The sequence below is a fragment of the Hemicordylus capensis genome, chromosome 3, assembly GCF_027244095.1.
Source record: "Hemicordylus capensis ecotype Gifberg chromosome 3, rHemCap1.1.pri, whole genome shotgun sequence".
NCBI classification, from domain to species: domain Eukaryota; kingdom Metazoa; phylum Chordata; class Lepidosauria; order Squamata; family Cordylidae; genus Hemicordylus; species Hemicordylus capensis.
Window position 1 is genome coordinate 31376809 of NC_069659.1, and position 27299 is coordinate 31404107.

General features: G+C 42.4%; 1 protein-coding gene across 1 annotated transcript; it reads left to right on the forward strand.

Moving 5' to 3' along the window:
- On the forward strand, window positions 1–25404 carry ACAT1 (acetyl-CoA acetyltransferase 1). Its single transcript, XM_053310980.1, has 12 exons — window positions 1–143; window positions 6159–6206; window positions 7693–7810; window positions 9470–9565; window positions 12636–12736; window positions 13307–13450; window positions 14871–15021; window positions 16745–16840; window positions 20143–20256; window positions 22115–22179; window positions 23273–23430; window positions 25070–25404. Exons 1-12 carry the CDS (start codon window positions 108–110, stop codon window positions 25188–25190), a joined length of 1248 nt encoding a protein of 415 aa, XP_053166955.1. The 5' UTR covers window positions 1–107; the 3' UTR covers window positions 25191–25404.
- The last annotated feature ends 1895 nt before the right edge of the window (window positions 25405–27299 follow it).

The window sequence follows — 27299 nt, forward strand, 5'->3', positions numbered from 1 at the left end:
GCGTTGTGTGGGGAGTCTTGTCTGTAGGGCTGTTGAGACAGCTGAGGGGATTTCGAAGGTCGGTTGCTGTTGCTGCTGCTGCATCTTAGGCCGACGAGGAGGTGAAGATGTTGGGCGGGCGACAAGTGCCGAAGACGCTTCGGGTGAGGAAAAGGTCGCGAGGGTTCTCCTGGGTCTGGTGATGGCGGCTTCGGAGGGAGCTCCCACCTGGCACTTGACCGCCGCCACCTTCCCTTGTCCTCCCACCCCCCACCCCCGCGGGTGTTTCCAGCTGAAGGGCGGCCGACTGTGACAATTCGTCCTTTCTTGTCGCTTGCCTTAGGCCGGGTCTCCACATGCAACACACTGAGAGGTGGTGGTAGAGCCCGAAGGAGGGGTGTGTGGAATTTTGGACTGTACCACGTCAGGCTCGGGTGGGGGAGCGGCCATGTGTGATTGTTCTCTTGCAGGAGCGCGCACCCCGTTCCCCCTTTTTGACCGCCCCCCCGAAGAAAGGGTCGCAGCGCAATCTTATGCAAGTTTACTCGGGAGTAAGTCCCTCTGTGTTAAATGGGACTTAATTCTCTGAGAAGTGTGTATAGGATTGCAGCCCACGCCGATCGCTTTTGTTGTGCTTATAAAAAAAGAAATGCTTCCAGGGTGGTATGTGTATGTCAGAAAGCGCTTGCTTTATTTCTTTTATTTATCCTGCCTTGGGGAAGACAGCGTAATGTCTTCATAATAATTGTTTATTATTTATTATAAATAAATAAATAAGAATTGTTAAATTCTTTTAAGTTTTTGTATATATTTAAACTTGTTTTATACTACTGTAAATCGCCCAGAGACGAAAGTTTGGGGCGGTGTACAAATGTAATAAATAATAAATAAATAAAAATAATGGGCAGTATCCAGGCTAAGTTAATTATGCTTAAGTCTCTCTGACATTAATGGGTATTAAGTTAGTCATGACTAACGCCTCATGATTTTGTTTGGCACTTAGTCAAGGTTAGCTAGTCTGGGTGCTGCCCTGTATCTCTTACAATCCTGCTCTTCCTTCCTTGGTGTTTTATTTATTTGATTTATATGCTACCCTAAATGGAAAGTTTCAGAATGATTCACAGCACATAACAAAGCAATACTATGATAGTAAAAAACATAAAACAAGCAATCTATGAACACACTTAAAAATAAAACAGCAGAGTAAAAGCAGCAGTAAACTGTTTAAAGAGTTTATGCTCACAAAAATCCTGTGAGATAGGTTAGGTTGAGAGATTGTGACTAGTCCAACTGGGCAGAGATTTGAACCCAGGTCTTTCCAGTTTCAGTCCACTGCCCCAACCATTACATCATACTGGTATTTGATATTTCTCCCCTACAGTTTGAAGTGATACAGTCCAGAACTCTACCCTTCATTTTACTGTATTTAGACTAGCCCTTTGAAGGGATCTGAATGGCATAAGCACTGTCAGTGTCTACCTCGTCATAACTCAGCTGCCTTTTTCAGTTTAGAATCAGGGCAGCTGAAGGATCACCTACTTTCACATTAATCTGCTTGCCCTATAAGAATGGACCGAGAGTACCTCCTGCATATGCCATCTCCAGCTGATGTCTATTTAGTGGCCATGTGGGGTAGGTTGGGCCTTCTCTGTTGTGGCCTCATTCTTCTGTTCTCCCTAAGGAGGATCTCTTCCCACACTTTTAAATATCTGGTGAATACAGTTTTGTTTAGGTAAGATTTTTTTATAAGTGGACTACGCTACTTTGGTTTCCTCTCTCATGCTTTGTAGTTCTTTCCTTTTTATATCATTGATTAGCTTTTTAAGATTTTTAAAATAGGTATGTTGTGATTCATGGAGGAACGGTCTATCAATTACTACTAGTCTGGTGGCTATAGGCCACCTCTAATCCCAGAAGAAAGATGCCTCTAAATACCAGTTGCAGAGAAGCAACAGCAAGAGAGAGGAAGTGCCCTCACTTCTTGTCTATGGACTTCCCAGAGGCATCTTGTGAGCCACTGTGTGAAACAGGATGCTGGATTAGATAGGCCTTGGGCCTGATCCAGCAGGGCTGTTCTTATAATTCCTTGTGTTTGTTTTATTCATGTACTTGATTCTGTGAGTTAAGAGACTTAGCAAAAGTGTGCGATATAAATCATTTAAATAAAAGAGGGCAGAGATTTAAGGAGAGGATGTGCTTTAAGAACAGTCCTATTGGATCAGGCCCAAGAGGGAACAGTGCCCAAGGCCTATCTAGTCCAGCATCCTGTTTCACACAGAGGCCCACCAGATGCCTCTGGGAAGCCCACAGGCAAGAGGTGAGGACATGCCCTCTCTCCTGCTGTTGCTCCCCTGCAACTGGTATTTAGAGGCATCTTGCCTCTGAGGCTGGAGGTGGCCTATAGCCATCAGACTAGTATCCATTAATAGACTTGTCCTCCGTTAATTTATCTAAGCCCCCTTTAAAGCCATCCAAGCTAGTAGCCATCACCACATCCCATGGTGGATAATTCTATAGATTATGCATTGTGTGGAAAAGTACTTCCTTTAGTTGGTCCTAAATTTCCTGACCTTCAATTTCATGGGATGAGCCCTGGCTCTAGTGTTGTGAAACAGGAAAAAATTTCTCTGTTCACTCTCTCTACTCCATGCATAATTTTATACACCTCTATCATGTCTCCCCATAGTCGCCGCTTTTCCAAACTAAAAAGCCCCAGATGCCTTGCCTCATACGGAAGGTGCTCCAGGCCCCTGATCATCTGGATTGCCCTCTTCTGCACCTTTTCCAGTTCTACAATGTCCTCCTTAAGATATGGTGACCAGAACAACACACAGTATTTCAAATGTGGCCGCATCATAGATTTGTATAAGGTCCTAATGATGTCTAGCATGGAATTTGCCTTTTTCACAGCTGCCGCACATTGAGTCAACATTTACAACGAGCTGCCCACCATGACCCCAAGATCTCTTTCCTGGTCAGTCATCGACAGCTTAGTTGCCATCAGTGTATATGTGAAGTTGTGGCTTTTTTTTGCCCCAATATGCATCACTTTACTCTTGCTTACATTGCATTTGCCATTTTGTTGCCCACCCACCCAGTTTGGAGCTATCCTCTTGGAGCTCTTCACGATTTGTTGTGGATTTCACTACCCTAAATAATGTTATATGCAAATCTGCCCACTTCACTGCTTATCCCAACTTCTAGATCATTTATGAACAAGTTAAGAGCACTGGTCCCAGTACAGATCCCTGGGAGACCCCACTTTTTACTTCCCTCCATTGTGAAAACTCTCAATTTATTCCTATCCTCTGTTTCCTATCCTTCAATCAGTTACCACACATGAACCTGCCCCCATATCCCATGACTGCTAAGTTTACTCAAGAGCCTTTGGTTGGCAACTTTGTCAGAAGCTTTTTGGAAATCTAAGTATACTATGTCAACCAGATCACCTTTATCTACATGACTGTTGACACTTAACAAAGAACTACAAAAAGTTAGTGATGCAAGACTTGACCTTGCAGAAGCCATGCTGATTCTCCTTCAGCAGGGCCCATTCTTCTATATGTTTAACAAGTTTCCGTCTGGTCTACTCTTGGTTCTACTCTGTCCCCTTCTGGTTTATCTGAAAAGTTTGCACCCTCACACTTTAGGGGATTTTGCTTGCCGGACCAGATACCATCCAGTTCCTGTCAGCAATTCCCCAGGCATAAACTCTTTAAATTCTTGGCTATTCTTTAAAAGTGTGCAATTCTAAAAATAAATAAATATGTATTTTGTTACATTGTGGTGCTACCATATTCTGCTACATGTGGTGATCACGCCCCTACTTGTTCCCTAGTTCAACTCTAAAAGCTCAAAAAGCCTTCTGGAGCAAGGAGGGACAGTCCAAGATAATTTTGCTGTCAGAAATGGAAAATCCATGTGTGGCACCGCCTTCTACTTTCAAGTAATGAATAGGACTAGGTGTGATCCAGCAGAAAGGTCCCCTGTGCAAGGCTCATTGTTGGTCTGCACAAGAGAACTTCAGTGTGGGTTGTGTGTTTTGAGGTAGTGCTGTCCTAGACAGTGCTCAGAATATACTGCCTGAAGTCACTGCCTCACCTTGCCTTTTGGTGCCTCTGCCTCTCAGGTATCATTCATAAGTTATGTCTTGTATCAAGCAGTAATTTCCTTTTCCTGAATGGTGCCCTATTTGGAATTTAGACAAAGGGGCTGCTAAAAATAAAAACTGACTGAAAAATCTGGAACAAAGGAAGCTGCCATATACTGAGTCAGACCATTGGCCCATCTAGCTCAGTCTTGTCTTCACAGACAGGCAGCGACTTCTCCAAGGTTGCAGGCAGGAATCTCTCTCAGCCCTATCTTGGAGAAGCCAGGGAGGGAACTGGGAATCTTCTTCCCTTCCCAGAGTGGCTCCATCCCCTGAGGGGAATATCTTGCAGTGCTCACACTTCTAGTCTCCCATTCATATGCAACCAGGGCAGACCCTGGTTAGCTAAGGGGACAAGTCATGCTTGCTACCACAAGACCAGCTTTCATCTCCTGCTTTGTTCTTTCATTGCTAAGTGAGCAAAGAGACACCTTTTAAAGTGGTGGTTGTCACCTTAAGTAGTGCAGTAGGGAAATATTTGACTAGCAAGCCAGAGGTGGCCAGTTCGAATCCCCGCTGGTATGTCCCCCAGACGTTGGGAAACACCTATATCACGCAGCAGCGATATAGGGAGATGCTGAAAGGCATCATCTCATACTGCACGGGAGGAGGCAATGGTAAACCCCAGGGCTCTGTGGGTGCCAGGAGTCGAAATCGACTTGACTGCACACTTTCCCTTTACCTTCCCTTATATTTAGCAGCAGGAGAGCAACTGGCTCTATGCAGTCCTAGCACAGCATCCCTCTAGTGGCTGTTGGAGGTATCTACTTTGTGAGCCCTTTTGGGTTTTTAAAAAATGTAAACCACTTTGAGAACTTGCTGAAAAGTGATATATAAATATCCATAATAGTAGGTGCTTTTCTGAACTACCTTCTTCATGTGTCACTGTTGTTCACTGTGGCAGAAGCTATCCAAATAGAGAGACTCTGACAGAGACATTAAACACTGTCTAGCCTGGCAGGGCTAATGTTTGTTAACCGACATTGCTAAAGGGGCCATAAGTCACAGGATCAAAGGGTTAAATAAGCCAACAGTGCAGCTCAGCAGCAGTGACTTGCAAAATGCACAAGAATGCAATATTTATCTGACCAGTATTAAGCTCCAAGGTTTTGTAAAACTCTAGGGAAAATGTTACCCTTTTTTACTGCTTCACCTCTGAATACTTCTAACAGATACAGTGGAAGAAAACTCTCTGCAGTTTCATAGTGCTGCAAAATACATTGTAGTGGCTGACATCCTAACTAAATTAGTTGAGGAAGTCCCATTTGAAATTAAAAGGACAAGTTACGCATGATTAATTTGTGCTTTTAATTTGAGTGGAATTTCCTCAAGTAAACTTAGGATGTCAGCCAGTGTGATTGTAAGAGCATAAGGAGAATCCTTCTGATTGATACTAAAGGTCCCTCGAGACCAGCATCCAGCTTGCCCCATTGACCAGCTAGATGCCTCAGAAGCATACAGACATTGTTTGAAGGCCTTGCCCTGGTGCTGCAGCTGGTATTTGGTGGAATATTGCCTGTAAATCGGTACATCTCAGTTTGGGCTTGAGAAATCCCAGGGAACCATGGCAGCTAGAAATTTAGCTGTTGCGCCTAGACTAGAACACTAATAGGCAGAGGGTTTTAATACCATATTGTTGCCCCAGGCAGCCCTGTTTCTGTTCAAAGTATGTTACTTGTAAAGGGGATAAAGATAAGCCCACATCCTTCTCCTTCACAATGTCCACCATGAAACCTGGTAATTTTGTCAAGTGTTTGTTGTCTGGCTCCTAAATTTTGGAGCTGATTCCCAGATCCAAAGTAAATTTGTCAAGACTTGCTAACCATTATGACTAGCAGTCACTAATGGACCTATCTCCCACGAATTCAAAATAAATAAAACATACAAACTTCACAATCCTCAATATTTCCGGTGTGTGGGGTATTTAGCATAAAGGTGAGGATATCACACCACACTGAAAAACTACTACTGCTACTGCTATTTCTATATCACTTTTCAACAAAAGTTCTCAAACAACTTCTGTTTTCAGGTGTTAAAGTCTGCGAGCCGGGGCTATGCATCACAGCGTGGCTTAAATGTAAGTAAAAGACATAGAGGGAATTGAAGCATTTCTGTTCTTACTTTATCAAGCCATATTGTGTTTACCCAGGAAGTCAAACCAACAGTTGTTGTATTCATTTTATAGAGTTATACTGCAAGCAAGAGAGTTTGGTATTATTCTGCATTGAATGTATCTTCTTCTTTTTAATAGAACTTTAATTTTCAAATTAAAAGTAGATAAAGGAGAGATACAACAAAAGTGTTCGGAGATATCAAGCAATACAAATTATGAAAAGGGAAAAGAAACGGCAACCTCTTCCCACACTTTTCACCACCCATAGTTTGATAACTGAATAAAGAAACAACCCAACATTTCATAATTACAGATAAGAATGATAAAAAACCAATTCTATTGAGTAAAAAAAAAATCATTTCCATAAAAATGCCAGGTTAACAAACAGCATAACACCCTTTCCTGCAATGTTTTATGCCGTGTTTACCTAGTGTACACAAAAGAACATAAAACTGAATAAAGAAGCAACCTAACATTCCATAATTACAGATAAGGATTAAAAAAACCCACCCAATTCTATTGAGTAAAAAAGAGTCATTTCTATAAAAAAAGCCAAGTTAACGAACAGCAAAACACCCCTTTCTGCAATGTTTTATTCCGTGTTTACCTTGTGTACACAAGAGATCATAAATCAAATCCTTACACTGGGAACAAATGGAGACCTTGTTGAATGTTGCAATTTATAAAAGGCTCCCAAACAGACATAAATGACTCAGAAGACAGACCCTTCTTGTAAGCTGAGACTTTCGAAATTGATCTGATGTGGTTATTGACTCACTTTTTAAAAAGTTAGTGTGTGCATTGGAACGGAACCAGAAAGTTCAAAAAACAAGATGAACCTGAATCAGAACTGAATTCAATTTTTGAATGGTTTAGCTCCGTTTATAAGAACAAATTTAGACATATTCAGTTATATGAAGTGGTGTTTGTATATGTACAGATGCATCTCATGCATTGGACTGCTTTTCAGAAAAGTTCATGTTGTAATAGACTTAAGTACTGCAATCTTAGTAAGTCACAGGGCTTTTGCTGTCTTGCTGCTGCAGAGGAACTTACAAATATCTGTAATTTGGCCAAACTTACTTAGATTGCCACAAAATGTATGGTGTAGCTTTTCCTGATTTTTGCAGTATGAATCTCTGCATGTTTACTCAGAAGTAAACTGATTTCAGTGGGACTCATTCCCTAGGAAGTATGCTTAGGAATGCAGATGCAATATTTTAAAGTTACTAGATAAATTGGTGAGTCTTGTTTCTTCCGTTGACAGCAATTGGATACCCATTTTGCTAAGATATAACTGTATATCAGGTCTGAATAAAGACACACTAGTTCTGGGATTAATATATTGCAGTAATAATTGGATATTCCTATAATATATAAAGTATGCAGTGACTTAGCATTCATTGGGTCTTTTCTAAAGATTGTAATTGTTACAATGGTTTTGTTTTAGGAAGTAGTTATTGTAAGTGCTGTCCGAACACCCATTGGATCTTTTCAAGGATCTCTTTACTCACTACCAGCCACTAGACTTGGCTCTATTGCAATTAAAGGAGCAATTGAAAGAGCAGGTAAGTGAAGAGATTAGTTCCTTAGACTCTCTAAGTGTGGGTGCTGTAAGATATTCCTCCCAGGGGATGGGGCTACTCTGGGAAGAGCATCTGCATGCTTAATTTTATTTTTATTTATTTATTAAAACATTTTTATACCGCCCAAAACTTACGTCTCTGAGCGGTTTACAATAGAATAAAAACAAAGTAAAACATTCGTTAAGACAAAAATGCTTTTTTAAAAAAAATGCATTTTGCAAAAATGCATTCGTTAAGACAAAAATGCATTCTGCTTGCATGTAGACTGTTCCAAGTTCCCTCCCTGGCATCTCCAAGATAGGGCTGAGAGAGAATCCTGCCTGTAACCTTGGAGAAGCCGCTGCCATTCAGTGTGTAGACAATACTGAGCTAGATGGACCAGTGGTCTGACTTGGTATAAGGTAGCTTCCTATGTTCCTAAGTGTGGAGCAGGATGGGATGTAGACTGGTTATTGGAAAAGCTCAATCTGCTTAAAAAAAAAATTAAATTAAGTATGAAATGTGATCTACATAGAGAGCCTTTATAGTCCTTTATAGTTTGTTGGTCTTATCAGGACTGCAGAAAGCAACTTTGTAGTTCTGATGGTTGGTCTTAGCAGGACTGCAGAGTGCTATGTTGTGAGCGCTACTGACAATCTTGTTTTAATCTGGGGCAATTTAGCCGGTAAGCTGTTGGCACAATGTCAGCTGAGAGACCATTTGGTGCAACTGAATAGCACTTTAAAAGGGAAATGGATGTGTGTCCAGTGCACATTTGCCTAATGCCCATAGTAGTTGATTTTTTTACCCCCTTCATCACATTGACCCATTTCAGGCAATCCTTATTCCCTCCTCTTTGTTATAACTCTGCTACCTCTTCCCCTTTGCACACTTGATAATGAGTCTGACCTGTAGAGCTGGCCTGTCATGGTGTTGGGCTTGCTGGAGAGACCTGGGTTCAAATCTTCACTCAGGCTACAAAGCTCACCTGCTAACCTTGGTCTAGTCTCTCTCAGTTTAACTTGTCTCACAGGGTGGCTTTGACTTTGACAATAAAGGGGTAGGGTAACACCATTCTTGTGTGGCACCCTGGGCTCCTTGGAGAAAGGGTGGAAAATAAACATGAGAAATAAATGCCTGCAGACTAATTTTTTTTTGGCGGGGTGGTGGTGGAGGGGAACAGTGTTCAAATCCCCATTAGGCCATGAAACCCATTGGGTGACTCGTTAAACTAAACCTCTCTGTTGATCTTTCTTATTCACACTAGAGATGGCAGGGACCAAGCATGATGACTTAGTCTGTTCAACATGAATTGTGTTTGCAAACAAACCCAACTCCCTTCTTCTTTGCTCTACTTCTCATGCTTTGGTTTGGAGGAGAACTAAAAGCAGAAAAAGCTAATGTCTAGAAGAGCTTTTTAAAAACTGCCCTTTTCTTGTCTGTCCTGCCTTGTCCAAAAGTTAAATGGAAGTTCTGGCATCTTACTCCTCCCCACCCCCCATATAAACCGCTTTGAGGCCTTTTTCTTTTCTTTTCTTTTCAAAAAGTGGTATATAAATGTTTTAAAGAACTCATTCCTTTTTGTACCCAGATTCTATCACTCTTCTTGGGATATATTATGACCATTTTATCACTTAGAAATGCCTTCTCTGATTCCCATAGGTATTCCTATGGAAGAAGTAAAGGAAGTATATATGGGAAATGTTATCCAGGCTGGACAAGGACAAGCTCCTGCAAGACAAGCAACTCTCGGAGCAGGTACTGAAACGGCATGTTATTGGTCATGACTGTTTAGGGTACAGGTATGATACACGTATAAGTGGCATGTGCTTTACTGTTGTAAATATGGCCAATTCAGTGAAACTGAAGACACTCTTCAGCATGTGGCTAGTCTCTAACAAGTAAGACTAATTGCTCAATCACAGAATGCAAATGGCATAATCATTTAAAGCTTCTTTATGGATTAAAAACTGAATTCTGTCTAATCTGAACAAACCTTTTGTTCTCTACTAGTACTTGTTCATGAGCCAGCAGAGGTGGTTGGTACCATCTCTGGGGTGGGGGAATGAATGCTCATTGTGATTTCTGACAAGGCCTACACCAGGCCTGCTCAACTTAGGCCCCCCCCCCCGCTATGTTTGAACTACAACTCCCATAATCTCCAGCCACAGTGGCCAATAGCCAGGTATTATGGGAACTGTAGGGTAACATCTGCAGGAGGGCTGAAGTTGAGCAGCCCTGGTCTACACCCTTAAAGGTGAAAAATAGGTGATAGCATTGCAATACTTCTGCTTTCAGAGTGTTTTGTCATGCTTTTGTCCTGACCATCAAGCCTGTAGTGGCCAAATCTGCAATGGTATTTTTAGAATTTTAAAAAACATTTAAAAAAAACAAAACTACTATAAATTGTAATCTATGTTGTCAGAGGAATGGAAATGAGAATTGGCAGAAATGTCCTCCAAAGATTACTCTGTGGGGAGAGTTACAACCATTTGTTCATTGTTACCCCATTCCTGCCCCCAACTCTTACTGTGACTCTTTCCTCTACATAAATGACTGCAATTTTATGCTAATCATTTGGGTGTAGGGATAAAGAAGGGATGATGACACAGAGAAAGCTGTAAGTGTAACAATGCTATCACATATTTTCTATATCTAGTAGGGTAGACACTGCCAAAATCAGTGTGAGCATTTGTCCCCTGAGATGGTACCAATGGCCAAAATTCGTGGGCCATATACATGCTATGTTTATCGTGCATTTTTTGTTTCTAAGGCACGCATATATCCGTATGCATTCACCTGTTGATCGGACTAAAGAACGTATAATTCTATATTGTGCATAACAGTCTTTTCCTCACGAATATCCTTGACCACATATTAGCCTTAATCGTGCATTTATTTATCATGTATTCCTGAAAGACAGGTAATTAATCCCCCCCCCCAATGAGTTATTTATTGATTTGGCATCTCATGAGAAACCAGCAACCTGCCCACCAGTACACCCCATTACCAGCATCAATGCCATTTAAAATATTACTGCGGCTTTCTGACAAGCCTTGTCACTTTTTCTGAGACCTCTGGCTTCTCTCTTTGGTACAATATTGGTTGACCCCCACTTGCTCAGTTTTTCCGAGGCCTCTGGTTAATGGGTTAATTAACGTCGTACCCATGCTCACAGCATAACTGCTTTATCCTGGCTAGATCTTTTAAATTTTGGGAGACCTGGCTTCAGAACCTCATAATCTTGTCGCTTGCAACTCAGTACAGCGGGACCTATGGTGCAGTGGTATTCGTACTAGCCCTAAAGGTGTGGCTATTGAATTAATGCTTGTCGGACATATTAATGCTTAAATTCTATTATGCCTATGCCACTCCTGCTCCTACACACACCCATATAATTATTTCCATGGTTAATTTATGACAAACCTCCTTTACCAATAATTCTCCACTTAATCAAATTGGTCCTTGTCAAACCCGTGTTTAACATGCTCTGGGAATTGTAAACGTAACCATAATTAATTTTTTTTTAAAATATATATAATGTTATTGTAGCTTAATTTTAAAGCACGGCACTGAAGATGCCGATATGGGTTGCTGAAAGTACCCCAAGAACACACTGTTTTGGTCCTAAACCTGCTGTTATTTTTAACCAGTTTTACACATGCAAGTATCCCCGCCCCAGTGAAAATGCCCACCCCATCCCCTAACCAGGTCCATGGAGCTGGTATCAGGCACACCATGTTTAGCCAAAGACGCCCTGTCCCACCATGCCACACCCACACAGCTACACAGCAGTGATTGATTTTAAACATAAGTGAAAACTTGATTTAGTCATAGCTAATTTTCAGGGTCGGTAAATTTTGTGCCAGCCACCATGGTTATAAGAAAGACCCAAAATAACAGCCCCCGGCATAAAGCATGGTTAGAAAACACACCAACACTTTAAGGGGAATTGTTTCCAAGCTGTAAAATGCCACAGAAAACACCTAACCCCTTAACCCCTTTAAGCTCACGAAAGCTAAGATACAAAGTGGGATTAGATACCCCCGTATGCCTAGACTTGAACCTCGATAGCAAAGATACAAGCTATCCACTTGTATCTAGGCAGCTGATGACTTTACCGTTATGGAAACTTGAATGGTTTCTCCATTATTTTCTTCTTCTAGCCTCTGGTCAGCCTGGTAGGGTGTCTGTGACAGATTGTGTGTAGTGGGCATGTGAAATATATGATCAAGAAGTCTTCCTTTCAGCAGAAGCTCTTTCATGCGGTGAAGCAAAAGGGATAAATCAGTAGGAAAAAAGGTTGTCTACCAAAGGGATTGTCTGAGAGTATAGCAAAGTTCTCACGTCCTTGTAGGAGCAGATACAAACTAATGTGAGCAGATACCATTGGCTTGGAAGAGCAGAAAAAAGAAAATAGTTTGTAAAAGGAATTGGAGGGGAACGTGTATATTGAGATTCTGTAGCATGAGTTCATCTCTGCGTAAACTACCCTGAGCCATTTTTGGAAGGGTGGTATAGAAATCGAATAACAAATTAAATTATTACTATTATTTAACAGTCCAGCTCATGCTTACTCAGGTCTAAGTCTCACTAAGTTCTGTGGGGCTTACTCCCTAGTAAGTGCATTTAGAATTGCAGGTTAATGTAGTTCAGGCTGCAGTCCTGTGCATACTCACTAGAGTGTAAATCCTATTGAACTTTGTGAGATTTATTTTTGAATGGTCATACTTAGGATTGTGTTGTCAGTTTGTTGCATATTTTTAGCTGAGTAACAGTTTCTATAATTGTTGCCTTAGAAGTTTGCTTTTATCTTAATTTGATTTAGGTTTGCCAGTGTCTACTGCTTGCACAACCATCAACAAAGTGTGTGCTTCTGGAATGAAATCTGTCATGTTGGCAGCACAGAGCCTGATGTGTGGGAATCAGGTAGGATTTGAATGCCATGTGTATATGATTTTAACATATGTCAGGCTAATGTTAAAAGTTTTTTTCTCTATAGTAAATAAGTGCAGTCACTGGAATGTTTGTGCACATCCTTTTGCACCAATGCTCTTGCACAGCTATTAATTCCAAAGGGACATGTGCAGTAGAAATTTCTGGGGTATTGTACCTGCTGACACTGCTTTGATTTTGGTGCTTGGACTGTGCAACAGTATCTGGGTTGCCTGCATTACTTCTAATAGTTAAGCATAAAGTTATTCTTTTTGGAAAGATGCTGTAAATTGTATGTTAGATCAGTAGAAATTTGTTGTATAGCAAAAGAATACTTAATGTGTGCATTTGCACCAAAATGTGGGGAAATGAACAATTACACATGACTCACTGAAAACTTCTATACATTTTCACACATGCACACTTTTGGTATGTTGCAACTAAAGAGGGAATTGAAGAATTATTAAGATCCAGGTATTGTATTTTTCTATGCTTCTGTTCTTGTGAAAAAGAAAAGTTAACTAAGTAGCACTCCTTGTGATGATGTAAAATCTGTTTGAACAGGAAGTGATGGTGGCTGGTGGGATGGAGAGCATGTCAAATGTGCCTTACACCATGGGTAGAGGAGCAACACCTTATGGAGGAGTAAAGCTGGAGGACTTGATTGTAAAAGATGGTTTGACAGATGTTTATAACAAAATCCACATGGTAAATATTGCTATTAATGTTTGAAGAATAAGTTTCATTTTATTTCACTGTTGTCACTAAATATTTGAACAAAATGTACTATGGACAGGGTGTGTGTATGTATGTATATATATAAAAATAATTCTGCTGAAGTTCAGCATAGTGGCTTGAGTGGAACCATCTCTTACAAAGAACAGGAAGCTGCCACTGAAACAGCTCCTCTCTCCTCTTCTAGTCACTTCTAGATCAGTGCATCCCGTGTCATTATGGTAGGTATTCCCTGCTTCATTCCTGATAGTTGTTATGGAACGTAGGCAGGGAAATACTTATTATAATGTAACTGAGCTCAGGGTACATAATTAGAATGGGAGGGGAAAACTCTACACAGGGCTGCTGTTATGGTGGCAGCCCGTTCTTTGTTACTGGTAGTTTTCTTGGCAAAAAGGCTATTCCGATGATACGTCTCTGATCTCACTCCTGCATATGGTAGGAATGTGCACAGAACTGGTGGCGAGGTGTGGGGGGTTACCTTTAAGGAGCAGGGAGTGTGCTCTTACCTCCTCCACTGCCACGTATCCCCCGCCAGTGCTGTCTTAAAAAATGGTCTTGTGGGGCAGCAGCATACCTACCTCCTTGCTGCCATCAAAGTCACATCCCACAGATGTGAAGAACATCTAGTAGACTTTAACTACTACAGTATTCCATAAAATATTGGCTATCTGCAACTGAGAAGGGAAAGAAACTCTGCACATGATAATGTGTGATCTAGCATACTTATGGCTTTGACCATAACCTTCCTTAGCAGTATCCCCCAACTACCATGTTTGTATGAGCAAGCATATAAGGTTGCTCAACTTCGGCCCTTCTGTAGATGTTGGCCTACAATTCCCATAATCCCTGGCTATTGGCCACTGTGGCTGGGGATTATGGGAATTGTAGTCCAAAAAACAGCTGAGGGGCCTAAATTGAGCAGGCCTGATAAACAAACTGCTCTTGGCTGGCTGGAAGCTGCAGCTGCTGGAAGATACTATGAACAAATCCCTGACTTCACATCAGCATTCTGTGTAGACTGACCTTGAGATTACAGCCAGAGTTTACAACCTTCTAAAGCTCATCTGAAAGGCTGAGGACTTTGAGCCACAGGCTTTCCATCCAAGCCTAATAATGTCTTGCATTGCAACTAGCATTAAGTATTGTAAGTGTTCTGTGTTTGGTGTAGCTTATGCACATGTGAAAGCTTGCTTACTTACTTCAGTTGCTTAAAACTGCCGTGTGGAACAATTGGGTAGTCTCCTGAGCTGTTGGAGAATGGTTTAAACAAACCAAGTAAGTACACAGTTCACCAGGAACAATTCTTGGCTGTACTTCCCTGAAGTGGGAAGCACTTTAAAATCTGTGTTTTTTTACAATGGAGTCTCAAATATTTTTTCCCCACCCCCAGGGTAATTGTGCAGAGAATACTGCTAAGAAGTGTACAATATCTCGGGAAGATCAAGATGCTTATGCCATACAATCTTACACCAAGAGCAAGGAAGCTTGGGACTCTGGAGTTTTTGCAAAGGAAATTGTACCTGTTACTATTGCTCAGAAAGGTAGTACACTTTAAAATACACCTCACCCCACCCCATTGCTTTCTATATTGCCTGAAAAGTTAAAAGTGTGAATTGCTGAAAAGTTAAAACTGGTATAAAACATTTTCTCATAAACATGGCTTGTGTCTATGAATAAAGACTGGTTATACTTGTTTTACTGTAAAAGAAACATATCTCTAATGCTTCAGCAGCATTAGCTACACTGAATCCTCAAGGTCAGGTAGAGGCTTTTGGTGGGAATGTTGGGATCTAATGCTTTTTTTGACCACCCCACAAGCTAAATGGGAGACAACAGCACATAGAACAAAAATTGAAGCTTGGGTTTTAAAATTGTAAAATATTGGCTGATATCAGGAACAATGAACTGCTTGTGGAATGAGCAAATTGCAGCAGTGCAAGAAGGTAGCTGAGTTATTCTAAAACCAAAGTTTTTGTAAGAGTGCTATTGTGCAATTGTTCCCATTGAAATAAATGAGTTGTGCCACAGTTGCACAACTATTGTTAGTACAATAGCTTTGTGCTACCATAAAGTCCTTCCACAAGTGGTCTTTTGCTCTGAATGTTAGCTGCTGTAAGAAGTGTGTGTGTGAGTTTTGACTCACAAGAAATGCAGTCTAGATATGGAAGGACATGGGAGCACAGAATCACCATATTTGCTATGTAAACTGCTTTGAGAACTGTTGTTGAAAAGTGGTATATACACATTCAAAATAAGAATAAATTGAGAGATGGACTTGAAAGAAAATACTGAGCAGGTTCTAAAGGACTGTGAAATAGTCCCATGAGGGTTTTAAACTTTTCTCAATCAGCAGCTTCTCATGTTGCATGGCAAACAGTGTGACAACTAGTATGACTTCCTTGCTTTGTGTTTCCAGTTGTGGATCTAAATGAGAACCAGCATAGTGTAGTGGTTGGACTAGGTCCAAGGAGACCCAAATTCAAATTCCTATTCAGCCATGAAACTCACTTGGTGGCTCTGGGTTAGTCACTTATCTCTCAGCCTAACCTATCTCACAGGGTTCTTATGAGGATAAGCCTAGCCATGTACAAGGCTCTGAGCTCATTGGAGGAAGGGTGGGATTGAAATGTAAAACTAAAGAATAAATAGACTGGTTGTAATCAAGTGCACAGTCAAGCACACCTAACGCCTGAATAATAGCCCTGCTTTATGTCCTGTGGGACCCCATTCCCTACTTTTCTTTTTTGTATTTTAAAATTTTATTGGCTTTTACAATAGCTTTACAATCCAACTACATTCCCCATTCCCTACTTTTTTGTTGAGCTGATGATATGGTATTAAATGGGTAGGGAAATTAATATGACTATAAACTTCAATGCAGATTGTTCTAGGAAAGAGCATGAATGGAGTAATGTGAGCATTATTTTTAGAGGGGAAGATGGGAAGGGAATGGTCTTTCCTTCCCTGTCGATCTTTGTGGCCTGCTGGCAAAACTACCTGCATTTTTTCCTCTTAGAAAAGGTTTAGGGTAGTGGAAGGGTGTATAATGGAGCAGTGGGGCCCAGAGGGTGAAGGGTGAGAACAGTGAGACATGATGCAAAGGATTCTTGGCTGCATCTTTATTGTCCTCGTGCCATTTATGAAGTAGGGTAGTGCCAACTACCAATGAGCCACTAAGAAAGCTGATGATATGTCTCTGGTGAGGCTGGATTCAACCACGAGTTATAAGTTGAAATACTTTTGCTAAATAAAGTCTCATTTCAGGGAAACCAGACACAGAAGTTAAAGAAGATGAGGAGTACAAGCGTGTTGACTTTACCAAAGTTCCAAAACTGAAGGCAGTTTTTCAGAAAGAAAATGGTAAGCTTTGAAAAAGTGATACCTGACTTAATTGCTGGATGAGGACATCTTGTGTGGGCTATCTTTCCCATGTGCTCCAGAGGCAGAGCGGAGAGGAGCGCTGGTCTTGTGGTAGCAAGCATGACTTGTCCCCATAGCTAAGCAGGGTCTGCCCTGGTTGCATATGAATGGGAGACTTGATGTGTGAGCACTGCAAGATATTCCCCTCAGGGGATGAAGCCACTCTGGGAAGAGCAGAAGGTTTCAAGTTCCCTCCTTGGCTTCTCCAAGATAGAGGACTGAGAGAGATTGCTGCCTGCAGACTTGGAGAAGCCGCTGCCAGTCTGTGAAGACAATACTGAGCTAGATAGACCAATGGTCTGACTCAGTATATGGCAGTTTCCTATGTTCCTATGTCCCTCAACAATTGTTCAATCAGTTCACATCACACTTAGGGATGCCCCAGATAGATCTGTTTGCAGCATCAAACACCGTAAAGATGGCAAATTCTTTGCTCGCTTTCCATGTGAAGGCACAGAAGCAGTAGATGCACTGCTCACCCTTGGCCACAGGAGCAATGCACTGCTTACCCCTGGCCACAGGAGCCACCTGTGCCTTTGCTCAGCCAATTTCTTCGCAAAGTGTGTCTTTACAAAGTCATTCTGATAGCTCCCTTCTGGCTGAGCAAGCCCTGGTTTCTCAAAATTCATCATCTCACCATATCAGACTCTTGGTTCCTTCCGATGTATCTGGATCTTCTGCGGTAGGATCCCATATGCCATCATGACCCAGTGTGGTTAAGGTTAGCCACTTGGAGACTGAGAAGAACTTCCTGAAACAATTTGGATATTAATCAAAAGTACTGGACACTGCACTAGCATCAAGGAAAGCAACCGCCAACCACATCTACCAGTTCACCTGGCGGGTCTTTTTATGTTGGTGCAAAAGGAACCAGAGATGCAAGGAAATCTTATGGGGTCAAAGAGCCCCTGGCTTCCTACAGGATGGTTTAGATAAAGGGTTTGAAAGCTAACACCTTGAAGAGGCAAGCAGTTGCCTTAACAGGTGTTCTGTTTCCCAACACTCAACAAGGTCGTCTCCCCAAGTCATATGTGAAACATTTCCTCAGGGGAGCCACCCTACCTTCTCCCCCTACAGTGCACAATTTCCCTACATGGAATCTTTACATAGTTTTCTGGGCTTTACAAGCACCACCTTTTGAACCCATCTGTTCTATCCCTCTTCATCTACCGTCATTCAGACTCACCATTTTAGTAGCAATTACTGCTGCCAGACGGATCTGAGTTATAAACTTTATCTGTCAATAAACATCTCATTCCTAGGGTCTCATCTGTGTTTCATCGTTCACAAGATATTATTCTGCTGTCATTCTATCCAAACCCAGTGCATCCATCAGAACATGCTTGGCACATGTTGGATGTTCGTAGATGCTTAAAGGTTTACTTCAAACGTACAGACTCCTTCCTTTCCTCAGATGCCTTATTTGATTCTTACCTCCCTACTTCCATGGGTCAAAAGGTTTCTGTGTCCACTATAGCCAGGTGGATCAAGGCCTGTTTCTCCTTAGTATACAAAACTCTAAGCCTCCAAATATTTTTCATATTTTGGCTCATTCTACAAGGGCAACAGCTTTCTCCACTAATGCTCCTCTTGCTGAGAGATGTAAAGTGGAATCATGGTCATCTCCACCAACCTTCACAAGGCACTATAAGATGGATGTTCACCATTCAGCAGAGGCTGCCTTTGGCAGAAGAGTGTTACAGGTGCTCCCTTTGCAGTAGATCATAGCACTCCCACCCGGGGTTATAATTTGTGGCATGTCCCACATGAGAGTTCCTCATCTAGCAACAGAGAAAGAAGCATTGTTTACTTACCGTGAAGGCTGCTTCTTGCTGCTGGATTTGAGTTCTCAGTCCACCCATTTGGGCTACCTGGGTCTCTCCTTTAGGTTCACTCTCCTTTGGATTCACCACACTCAAAATATTTTGATTGCTTCTTTTTAGATTGTGTGTTTTATCTGTTGGCTTCTCTGAATTTTGGATTGGGGTTTTCAGAACTGGGTGGGTTCTCCTTCCCAGGCTCTTAAAGCTTTGCTAGCAAATTAGCATAGTCCTGCCTCTGGACTACATGGGAAGGTTAATCCCAGCAAAATGTCCTCAAATCTGGCAGCAAGAAGAAGCCTTCACGGTAAGTAACCAATACTCCTATTTGTACCCCACCCCAAACTCATGTCTCTTGGTGGTTTACAACAAACATAAAACAAATTAAAACAATTTTAAACCACCATTCTAGTTAAAAAGCTTGCGTGAATAAATGCATCTTAAGAGTCTTCTTAAAAGCTGTCAGAGATGGGGAGGCTCTTATTTCAGCAGGGAGAACATTCCAAAGCCTTAGGGTGGCAACAGAGAAAGTCTGTCCCTGTTTAGCCATGGGATGAATTGGTGGCAACTGCAGATGGACCTCTCCGGATGATCTCAATAGGTGGTTGGGCTGATAACAAAGAAGGTATTTTCTTAAATACCCTGGGCCTATGCTGTTTTGGGCTTTATAGGTTACTAGCTGACCCTGCACAGAACATCTGTGCGCTCTTTGGGGCTGGCGGTTACCTCTTCCACACCACCTTCTGCCCTAGTCTCTGCTTCCGGGCCCAGCCGCCTCTCCTCCCCACTGCCACTTCTCCCCGCCTTTCATTCCCCCCTCCTGGGCCCTGCCTCTGCGTTGGGGCCGAGCCCACCGCCATTTCTGGCCTCCGCGGCCAGGCCCACCGCCGGCACGGCAACCATTCCTCCTGGGTGTGCCTCAGCCAATCAGGTGCGTCCGCCGCCCAGCCAATCAGCTGGGTGCTGGGACACACATTCCAAGGCACACCCAGGAGAATTATATATATATAACCAGCACTTTGCATTTTGCTCAGAAATGTATTGGTAGCCAGGGTAGTTTTTTAAATATAGGAGTCATGTGGTCTCTTGCAGATGACTCAGAGACCAACCTGGCTGCCACATTTTGCACCAATTGCAGTTTCTGGACTACATACAAAGGCAGCCCCACATAGAATGCATTGCAGTAAAGTCTGGAGGTAGCCATATGGCAGAACTTCGTCCAGAAGTTAGTTTAGTTCAGTTGCATTGCATTTAATCTAGGTGTACCTGCGTTTCCCACACTGAACTCATAATACCAGCTATGTTGTTGGCTTCTCCTGTATTGTGTAGGTCGTATTTTGAAAAGGGATGGTGACTGGAATTGATGACACTCGAAAAGAATGCATTCCGAGTTTTTTCCTAAAGGATAGTTGTCTCTTTCAGGAACGATAACTGCTGCCAATGCCAGTACCCTGAACGATGGAGCAGCCGCTCTGGTTTTGATGACTTCAGAAGCAGCCAAGAGACTGAACACTAAACCATTGGCTCGAATAGTAGGTAAGAATGTCCTAAACACTTTAGGAGTGTGCACAGTTTGGTCCGGGCACAATGTAAAAGACCGCCGGATCGGTTCAGAGGTCAGGCGGTTCGGGAGGGCGGGGGCATGTAGCTTTAAGGGGGGGTGGTAGTACTTACCCCCCTGCCGCTCTTCCCCCTCTGGCGCTGGTGCGTTTTAAAATCTTCCTGGGGCGGCAGAGTTCCTCTCTGCCGCCCCTGCCCCTGTCGTTGTCATCCAAAGCCCTCAAAGGAGTACAGCTAGCGGCGCGCATGCGCCCTGCGCGGTGTGCGCGCTTGTCTCCGCGTCGGAGACAAGCGCGCACACCGCGCAGGGTGCATGCGCGCCGCTAGCTGTACTCCTTTGAAGGCTTTGGATGACAACGACAGGGGCAGGGGCGGCAGGGAGGAACTCTGCCGCCCCAGGAAGATTTTAAAACGCACCAGCGCCAGAGGGGGAAGAGCGGCGGGGGGGGGGGAAGTACTACCCCCCCCTTAAAGCTACATGCCCCCCAGTGCCGGACCACGCCTCCGTGGTTCCGTGCACATCCCTAAAACACTTCGCGAGCAGCGTTCTATTTTTTTTCATCTGTGTGCAGAATGAGTTTTGTTCTGGGCGGCACTATCAAGGCCTTGTGTGCGCACATGCATTCAGAGTGGGACCTTTCTAATCCAGCCTGAGGGGAATCTAAAATTAACTGAGTGGACATCGGAAAATGTGTAAGCATGTGCACATCTTAGAGGGAACAGTGTTTTCTAGGGAAATTCTGGGAAGTGCTTCTGTGACCCTTGTTAGTCTGTCATTCACCACCTGGCTTCATCTTGCTTTTAATCTGTGGGTAAGCTGAAGAGGATTTGAGATTTAAAAAAAAAAATAAGCTGTTGTATATTTGGAAATTTGCTAAAATAAATTCTGGGAGCTATTGGTCCTCTAGCCATTTTGCTGACAATGGGTCTCTTTTGAAGAAATGACTATCCAGTGGGTGAGCTGTAAACACATCTGGTTCCAGAATCATTGGAGAAATTAAACTCAAGCCTCTTAAATAAGGAGACCATGGACAGCCCAAACAGCCAAATGCTTGATTTTGATTTGAAGAGGCTGGTCTTTAGGGGTGTGCACAGAACCGGTTCCATACACACCCGGGAGGCTGGGAGGGTGCTCTTACCTCCCCTGCCGCATTTCCCCCTCCAGCGCCGCTTTAAAAAATGCTGGTGTGGGGCAGCTGTATATAGCCTCTTGCCATCCTGGTTAGTGTAAAACTGGGAGTGGCAGGTACGTGCCAGCCACTTCCGGTTTTACACTGACCGGGGCAGCAAGAGGGTATCCAGCCTCCCTGGGCCAGCATTGTTTTAAAGTGGTGTCGGGGGGGGGGGGGGATGTGGCAGGGGAGGTAAGAGCACCCTTCCCACGCCTTAGTCACCCCACCCCCCACCCCCTTTTGAACTGGTTCAATTGCAGGGGTTCCAAACCTGTTCGGCATTCCTGGAATGGATTGCCAAACAGGTTTGTGCACATCCCTTCTGGTCTTGTGGTAGCAAGCATGAATGGTCCCCTTTGCTAAGCAGGGTCTGCTAGTTTGCATTTGAATGGGAGACTACATGTATGAGCACTGCAAGATATTCCCCTTAGGGGATGGGGCTGCTTTGGGAAGAGCATCTGCCTGCTTGCATGCAGAAGGCTCCAAGTTCCCTCCCTGGCATCTCCAAAAGAGGGCTGAGAGAGACTCCTGCCTGACCCCTTGGAGAAGCCACAGCCAGTCTGGGTAGACAATACTGAGCTAGATGGATGAATGGTCTGACTCCGTATAAAGCAGCTTTGTATGTTGCTATTTGTTTCTGATTAGCATTTATGTTCATGCAGCTTTTGCAGATGCGGCTGTTGACCCCATTGACTTCCCCATTGCGCCAGCACATGCTGTTCCTAAGGTAGGAATAAAAATGATGACTGCTAGCCTTACCGTTTCAAAGAAGAGTCTATCTTAAAGCAAGCTCAGCAGTCTTTGACTTTTACCATTCATGGCAGCCATTCAAATAGTAGTTCTTAGATTTCAGAGTACTCTTAAACGGAATAAAAAGTGTTGTCCTACAAAATGACTCTGTTTATCTTTTTTCTCCATAAGAGTTGATTTTAATGCAAGTCACATACACTCACAATCTTTTTAGTGAGCTTCTAACAGTTTCAACTAGACTAGACCAGGGAGGAAAAATATTTAAAATGCAACTTTTCTGAATTTTTCTACTAAATTTTAGTTTAGTGTGTATTGGTTTTGTGCTTTTGTTTTTTCATTTTGCATCTGAACAGCTTAGAAAATAAAATGGCTTAAACCCTGTGTGTTAATGTCGAAAGCAATTGAATGAACTAAAATAGTTTTTTAAAAAAATGATGCTTTATTTCAGTGAAGCTGAAATGGTAGGTGATGTATTCTTAGGCAGAATTGATGAGTTTATACTTAATAATGTTACTTTTAAAAGTAATTATAATGACTTTTAATTATAATTAATACCAAATGGTGTTAAAGTGAAACTTGTGAGACTTTGTTGATAGTTGCTGCTGCAGTTCCTTAACAGTTTGAAATATGCATTAAGTTATCTCAACCTAATTCTGGTGTTTAGCACAGGAGAAATCTCAACTAATGCCAGTTGGTTAATATTTAATTATGCTAAATCTTTTAAAGCATAGGCTTTATAAGTGCATTTTAACTGGAGTGTGTATGTGGGGAAACATAAATGTGGTGGCGCTGGGGTAATTCATGTCTAGGGAAAGTATTTACTTGTCCTTTGAGCTGATTTATGATTTTGGGTGGTTGAAACATTTTATGTTCATAAGTTTGGATGTCTCTTACCCTCCAAACTTTTGCTGGTGACAAATGCTGATTTGATTGGAAAAGGCACTATATGTTTAAAGTTTTGTGTGTGTGTGTGTGATTTTACCTGAAACAAAACCTAATAAATCCCTCTCTGTAATGCCTTAAGTGTCTACCATATAGAAGTTCTCAAACAGCAGTGTTTCATTTTTCAGATACTTAGTCAGGCAGGACTCAAAAAGGAAGATATTGCCATGTGGGAAATCAACGAAGCATTCAGTGTGGTTGTCCTGGCCAACATTAAAATGCTAGGCATCGATCCACAGAAAGTGAACATCCATGGAGGAGCAGTCTCTTTAGGACATCCAATTGGGTAACAGTACATTTCTTCAATTAATCTACACAGCAAGGGGAAAATCTATTCCAAGGGCAGCATTTGGAGCCGATATAGTTTTCACAAGCAAACAAATGCATTTGAAATGATAGCAAACTGCTCTGGATTTACTCATGTCCTATTTTCTTCTCAGGTGTCCCACAAGACTTATTGCATTAAGTCTTCAAAACCTGATAGTAGTCTGATGCTCATTTTTAAAGTGACAGGTCCTTTTAAAAATGCCATTTAAAGGTCGACCTATTCAGCATGCTGGGCCCACCTTTACACAGATTTGCTTCTGCTCTAACAACTTAAACAAAACCTCTTAAACCACAGTTCTTCACTGTGTGGCCTGCGAGCCACTTGCATCCCAGCCAGACCCCAGTGGCGGCCCCCGGCTTGCCTTCTCCTGCCTCTAGTCCCTTTGGCCAGTGCACTCAACACTCTTGTTGTGAGCTCCCTTGCCAAACTTTCACTCCCCTGCTGCTGCTGTGTGCTTGCTTGCTTTCCCTCTCTCTCATGGCCACTGAACCTGTTCCCTTCCTCCTTCTCCTGCAGTGCATGCTGTCTCTTCTCTTTTCTACCACCGGTGCTGCTGTGCTCACCACACTGATGCATGCTCTTTCTTGCTTCTCTTGTTGCTGCAGGTGACCACCAAGGACACCAAACTCATGCACACTCACATTCTCTCCTTTTCCTGATGTCATGCATTCGCCCTTTCTCTTCCTCCTGCCACTGTCCCCACCTCCCTCTCCCCTGCAGAATGAGTCCTTTTGGCAGCTGCACCCCCATTTTAAAAATAGTGAAGATCACTGTCCTAAACAAAACAAAAAAATGTTCTTGGCTGTCAACGGAGAATTATGACTGTAATATTCCAAAATTGGAAGGATGATACACTGTATTGCAAGTTGTAGCCAAAAGTTGTTAGAATTTTGATCACTAAAAACTAAGAACCACCCTGCTGGATCAGAGAAAAGGTGCAGCATCCAGCTTCCTGGAGTGGCCAACCAGATACTTCTGGGAAGCCCACAAGCAGAACATGAAAGCAATAGTCTGCTCTCACCATTGCTCCACAGTAGTTGGCATGCAGTGGGAAAGGGCTCTCTTCACCCCTTGCATGATTTTATAATCTTCTGTCCCCCCTCTCCTACTGTAGTTGTCTGCTCCAACCTCCTGATCAGGTTGACAATATATATTTATAGTAGTAGCCCTCTTCAGCACCTTTTCTAGTTTCCTTCTTTCTATAGCTTATTGATGGAACATAGATAGGTATGCAAGGCCTAAGATATGGGATTCGGTCCTTAGTGCATCTGGATACAGAGAATGGATAGATCTCTTTGAGGCATGGGAGAGTTCTGGTATTTTGGTTCTGCCTCTAATACCCACTTCAGCTTGACTTCCTAGTCTCTCTCTCTCTTTCCCCACCCTGCCTCCCAAGGTGCTCAGGGAGGGTTTTGTTGTCATGGCTCCCTGAGTGCTAGACAGCTAAGATATCATGCGGATGATACTGCATGCTCCTCAAAGTCTAGGCATAAGAGCTGAATGAGTTTAAGCAAAAGGTAACCTCTTGTCTGAACTTATGTTACTTTTCTATTTGAATTGAACTCAACACTGAATTGGTATCATTCTTCTATTTTAGAATGTCTGGAGCAAGAATTGTGGTTCACATGGCTCACACACTGAAGCAAGGAGAATATGGCCTTGCTGGAATTTGTAATGGAGGCGGTGGAGCATCTTCAGTACTAATCCAAAAATTGTAGGCTCTCTGACTTCATGCCTTTAAAAAAAAAGTATGACAAATCAAATGGCTGTTACAATTATTTATGGAATTGAAGTGTAGACCCCTAAAAACTCAATTTATCATTGTTTTAAAAATGTTTTTACTGTAACATCCCTTCAGTGCAGAAGTAGTTTTTATATCATAGACTCTAAATGCCAAACTTCAATCAAAGACAATAAAGATTGTATACATTATGACTGACTACTGTGAGCAAATCTTATCAAATGCTGATAAAATTCAAAGTTGCAGGGCTGTTGCACATCCCCTTCTCTCTCCACAGCATATTCTCCTTCCGCCTGTCCAGCTGATGTCACAATCTAGTAATACCTTAAGGCTAAAGTGATAGAATCTGAGCAGCTAGCTTCTGAGTTCTTTAGTATTCTTCATCAGGCTGGGTGGTAAGGTGGAGAAACTGGACCTTATGAAGTGGCCCCAGAAGATCTGCATTTTATTCAGTAGGAATGAGGAACAATTTTGTAGACTCAGGCTGAATAGCCTGTCTAGGTCAGCAGTTTTCAAAATGCAGGTTGTGGCCCAGTGCTTGGTTACCAAATGAATTGCCAATTAAAATAATCTCTTAAAATGTCCATCAGTCATCCAACCTTAAGGTGAATAGCTTGTTTTGGGTAAGACACTTAAATTTAAGCTATGCTCAAATAACAAACATGTGATTTCTTTCTCACTGCCTTGGAGATGTGAGCTGTGAAATACTGTTGAAAAGCCCAGAGGAAAAAGTTGCTGGGAAATGCCCAGGATTTTAGTTAAAACCACATGAGAATAAGTTCTTCTGAGTTGTGGGGGTAAGTGATTGCCTTCAGCTGGATCATTAAAGGCTGAAAACTGCTATAAGTGCAGTTAACACATGGCACACCAACTAGGGATTTTAGGCATAGGGGGAGACAGCATAGAAAATAGTTTTAAAAGTGGAGAAGAAAAATCTTCACACCTTAAGTTGGGAGTTCTACTTTTTTACTAAGATAATGCTACCATTTTGCTTCTACTGCCTTTCTTCCTAGGGAAGCACCTAAACCAATCTTCATTTTGGTAACAAAGATTACTGTTTCTTTTATTTCTGCTCTCTGCCTTACAAGGGGGCTGTGCACTTCAATTAGCACTGGAGAGTTAGAGCAAATAGCCTTTCTCCTGCTCATGACAATGCATCTTCCTAGGCCTTGCTCATTGAGCAACACTGCTGTTTCTTTCAGTCCACTTTCTCAAAAGCAGCAGAGTATTGATTATAGAATTCAAGCAGCCTAATCTAATGGAGTTCTTTTGTAAAAACTAAAAACCCCTACCTCAGAAGACTGGATTCAGTGTTCCAGGTAGCATCTGTTCTGGAAGATGAATCACTGCTGGTTGGGTTGAGTACAACTGGAGCAGGAGAGGTCTTCAGAGTGAATGGCAAAACTTCTACCAACACAGTTTTAAGATTAAGTATATATACTTAAGATGTTCCCTAACAGGCTAAAGTAGTTTCAAGAACTGAACAGATCATACCATCTATTTACTTAAACACTATACAAGTACGCTTTAAACAGAACAAAAGTAGTCAAGATTCTTAGGGGTAACTAGAAGATGAAAATCCTTTATTTTAACAGAATTAGAACTTGTATGCCACAATGGCTCTTCCACTTCTTCCAGGGTGCTCTAGCCTTGATCTAGTACAGAATCTGTTCTTGCAGAACATGCTAAGAGTTTAGAAAGGCAGCAAAAAGCCCCCTTGGTCCCCTCCTTATAGTAGTTCACACTATTCTGATGACTTATAGCAGGAGTATATGACTTTGGCCCTCCAGCTGTTGGATTACAACTCCCATCATCCCTATTGGTCATTGTGGCTGGGAGTTGTACACCCCACTTTAGTCATCAAAGTGTGAGAGCCAGAACTAGTTTAAGGGGGAAACTGCAGCTACAGCATGCTACCTTCCCAAACTCTCAATCTAAGCTGTAAAACAGGCTGCAAGGCTTAAGATAAAAGTACATCAGTCTTCAGAGCAAACACTGATGTTTAATCTAATCAACTTATCATGGGGCTATAAATGTGAGAGAGATCTAGGAATAGAAATCCCTTCACTGAAAGGACTACAGTGTA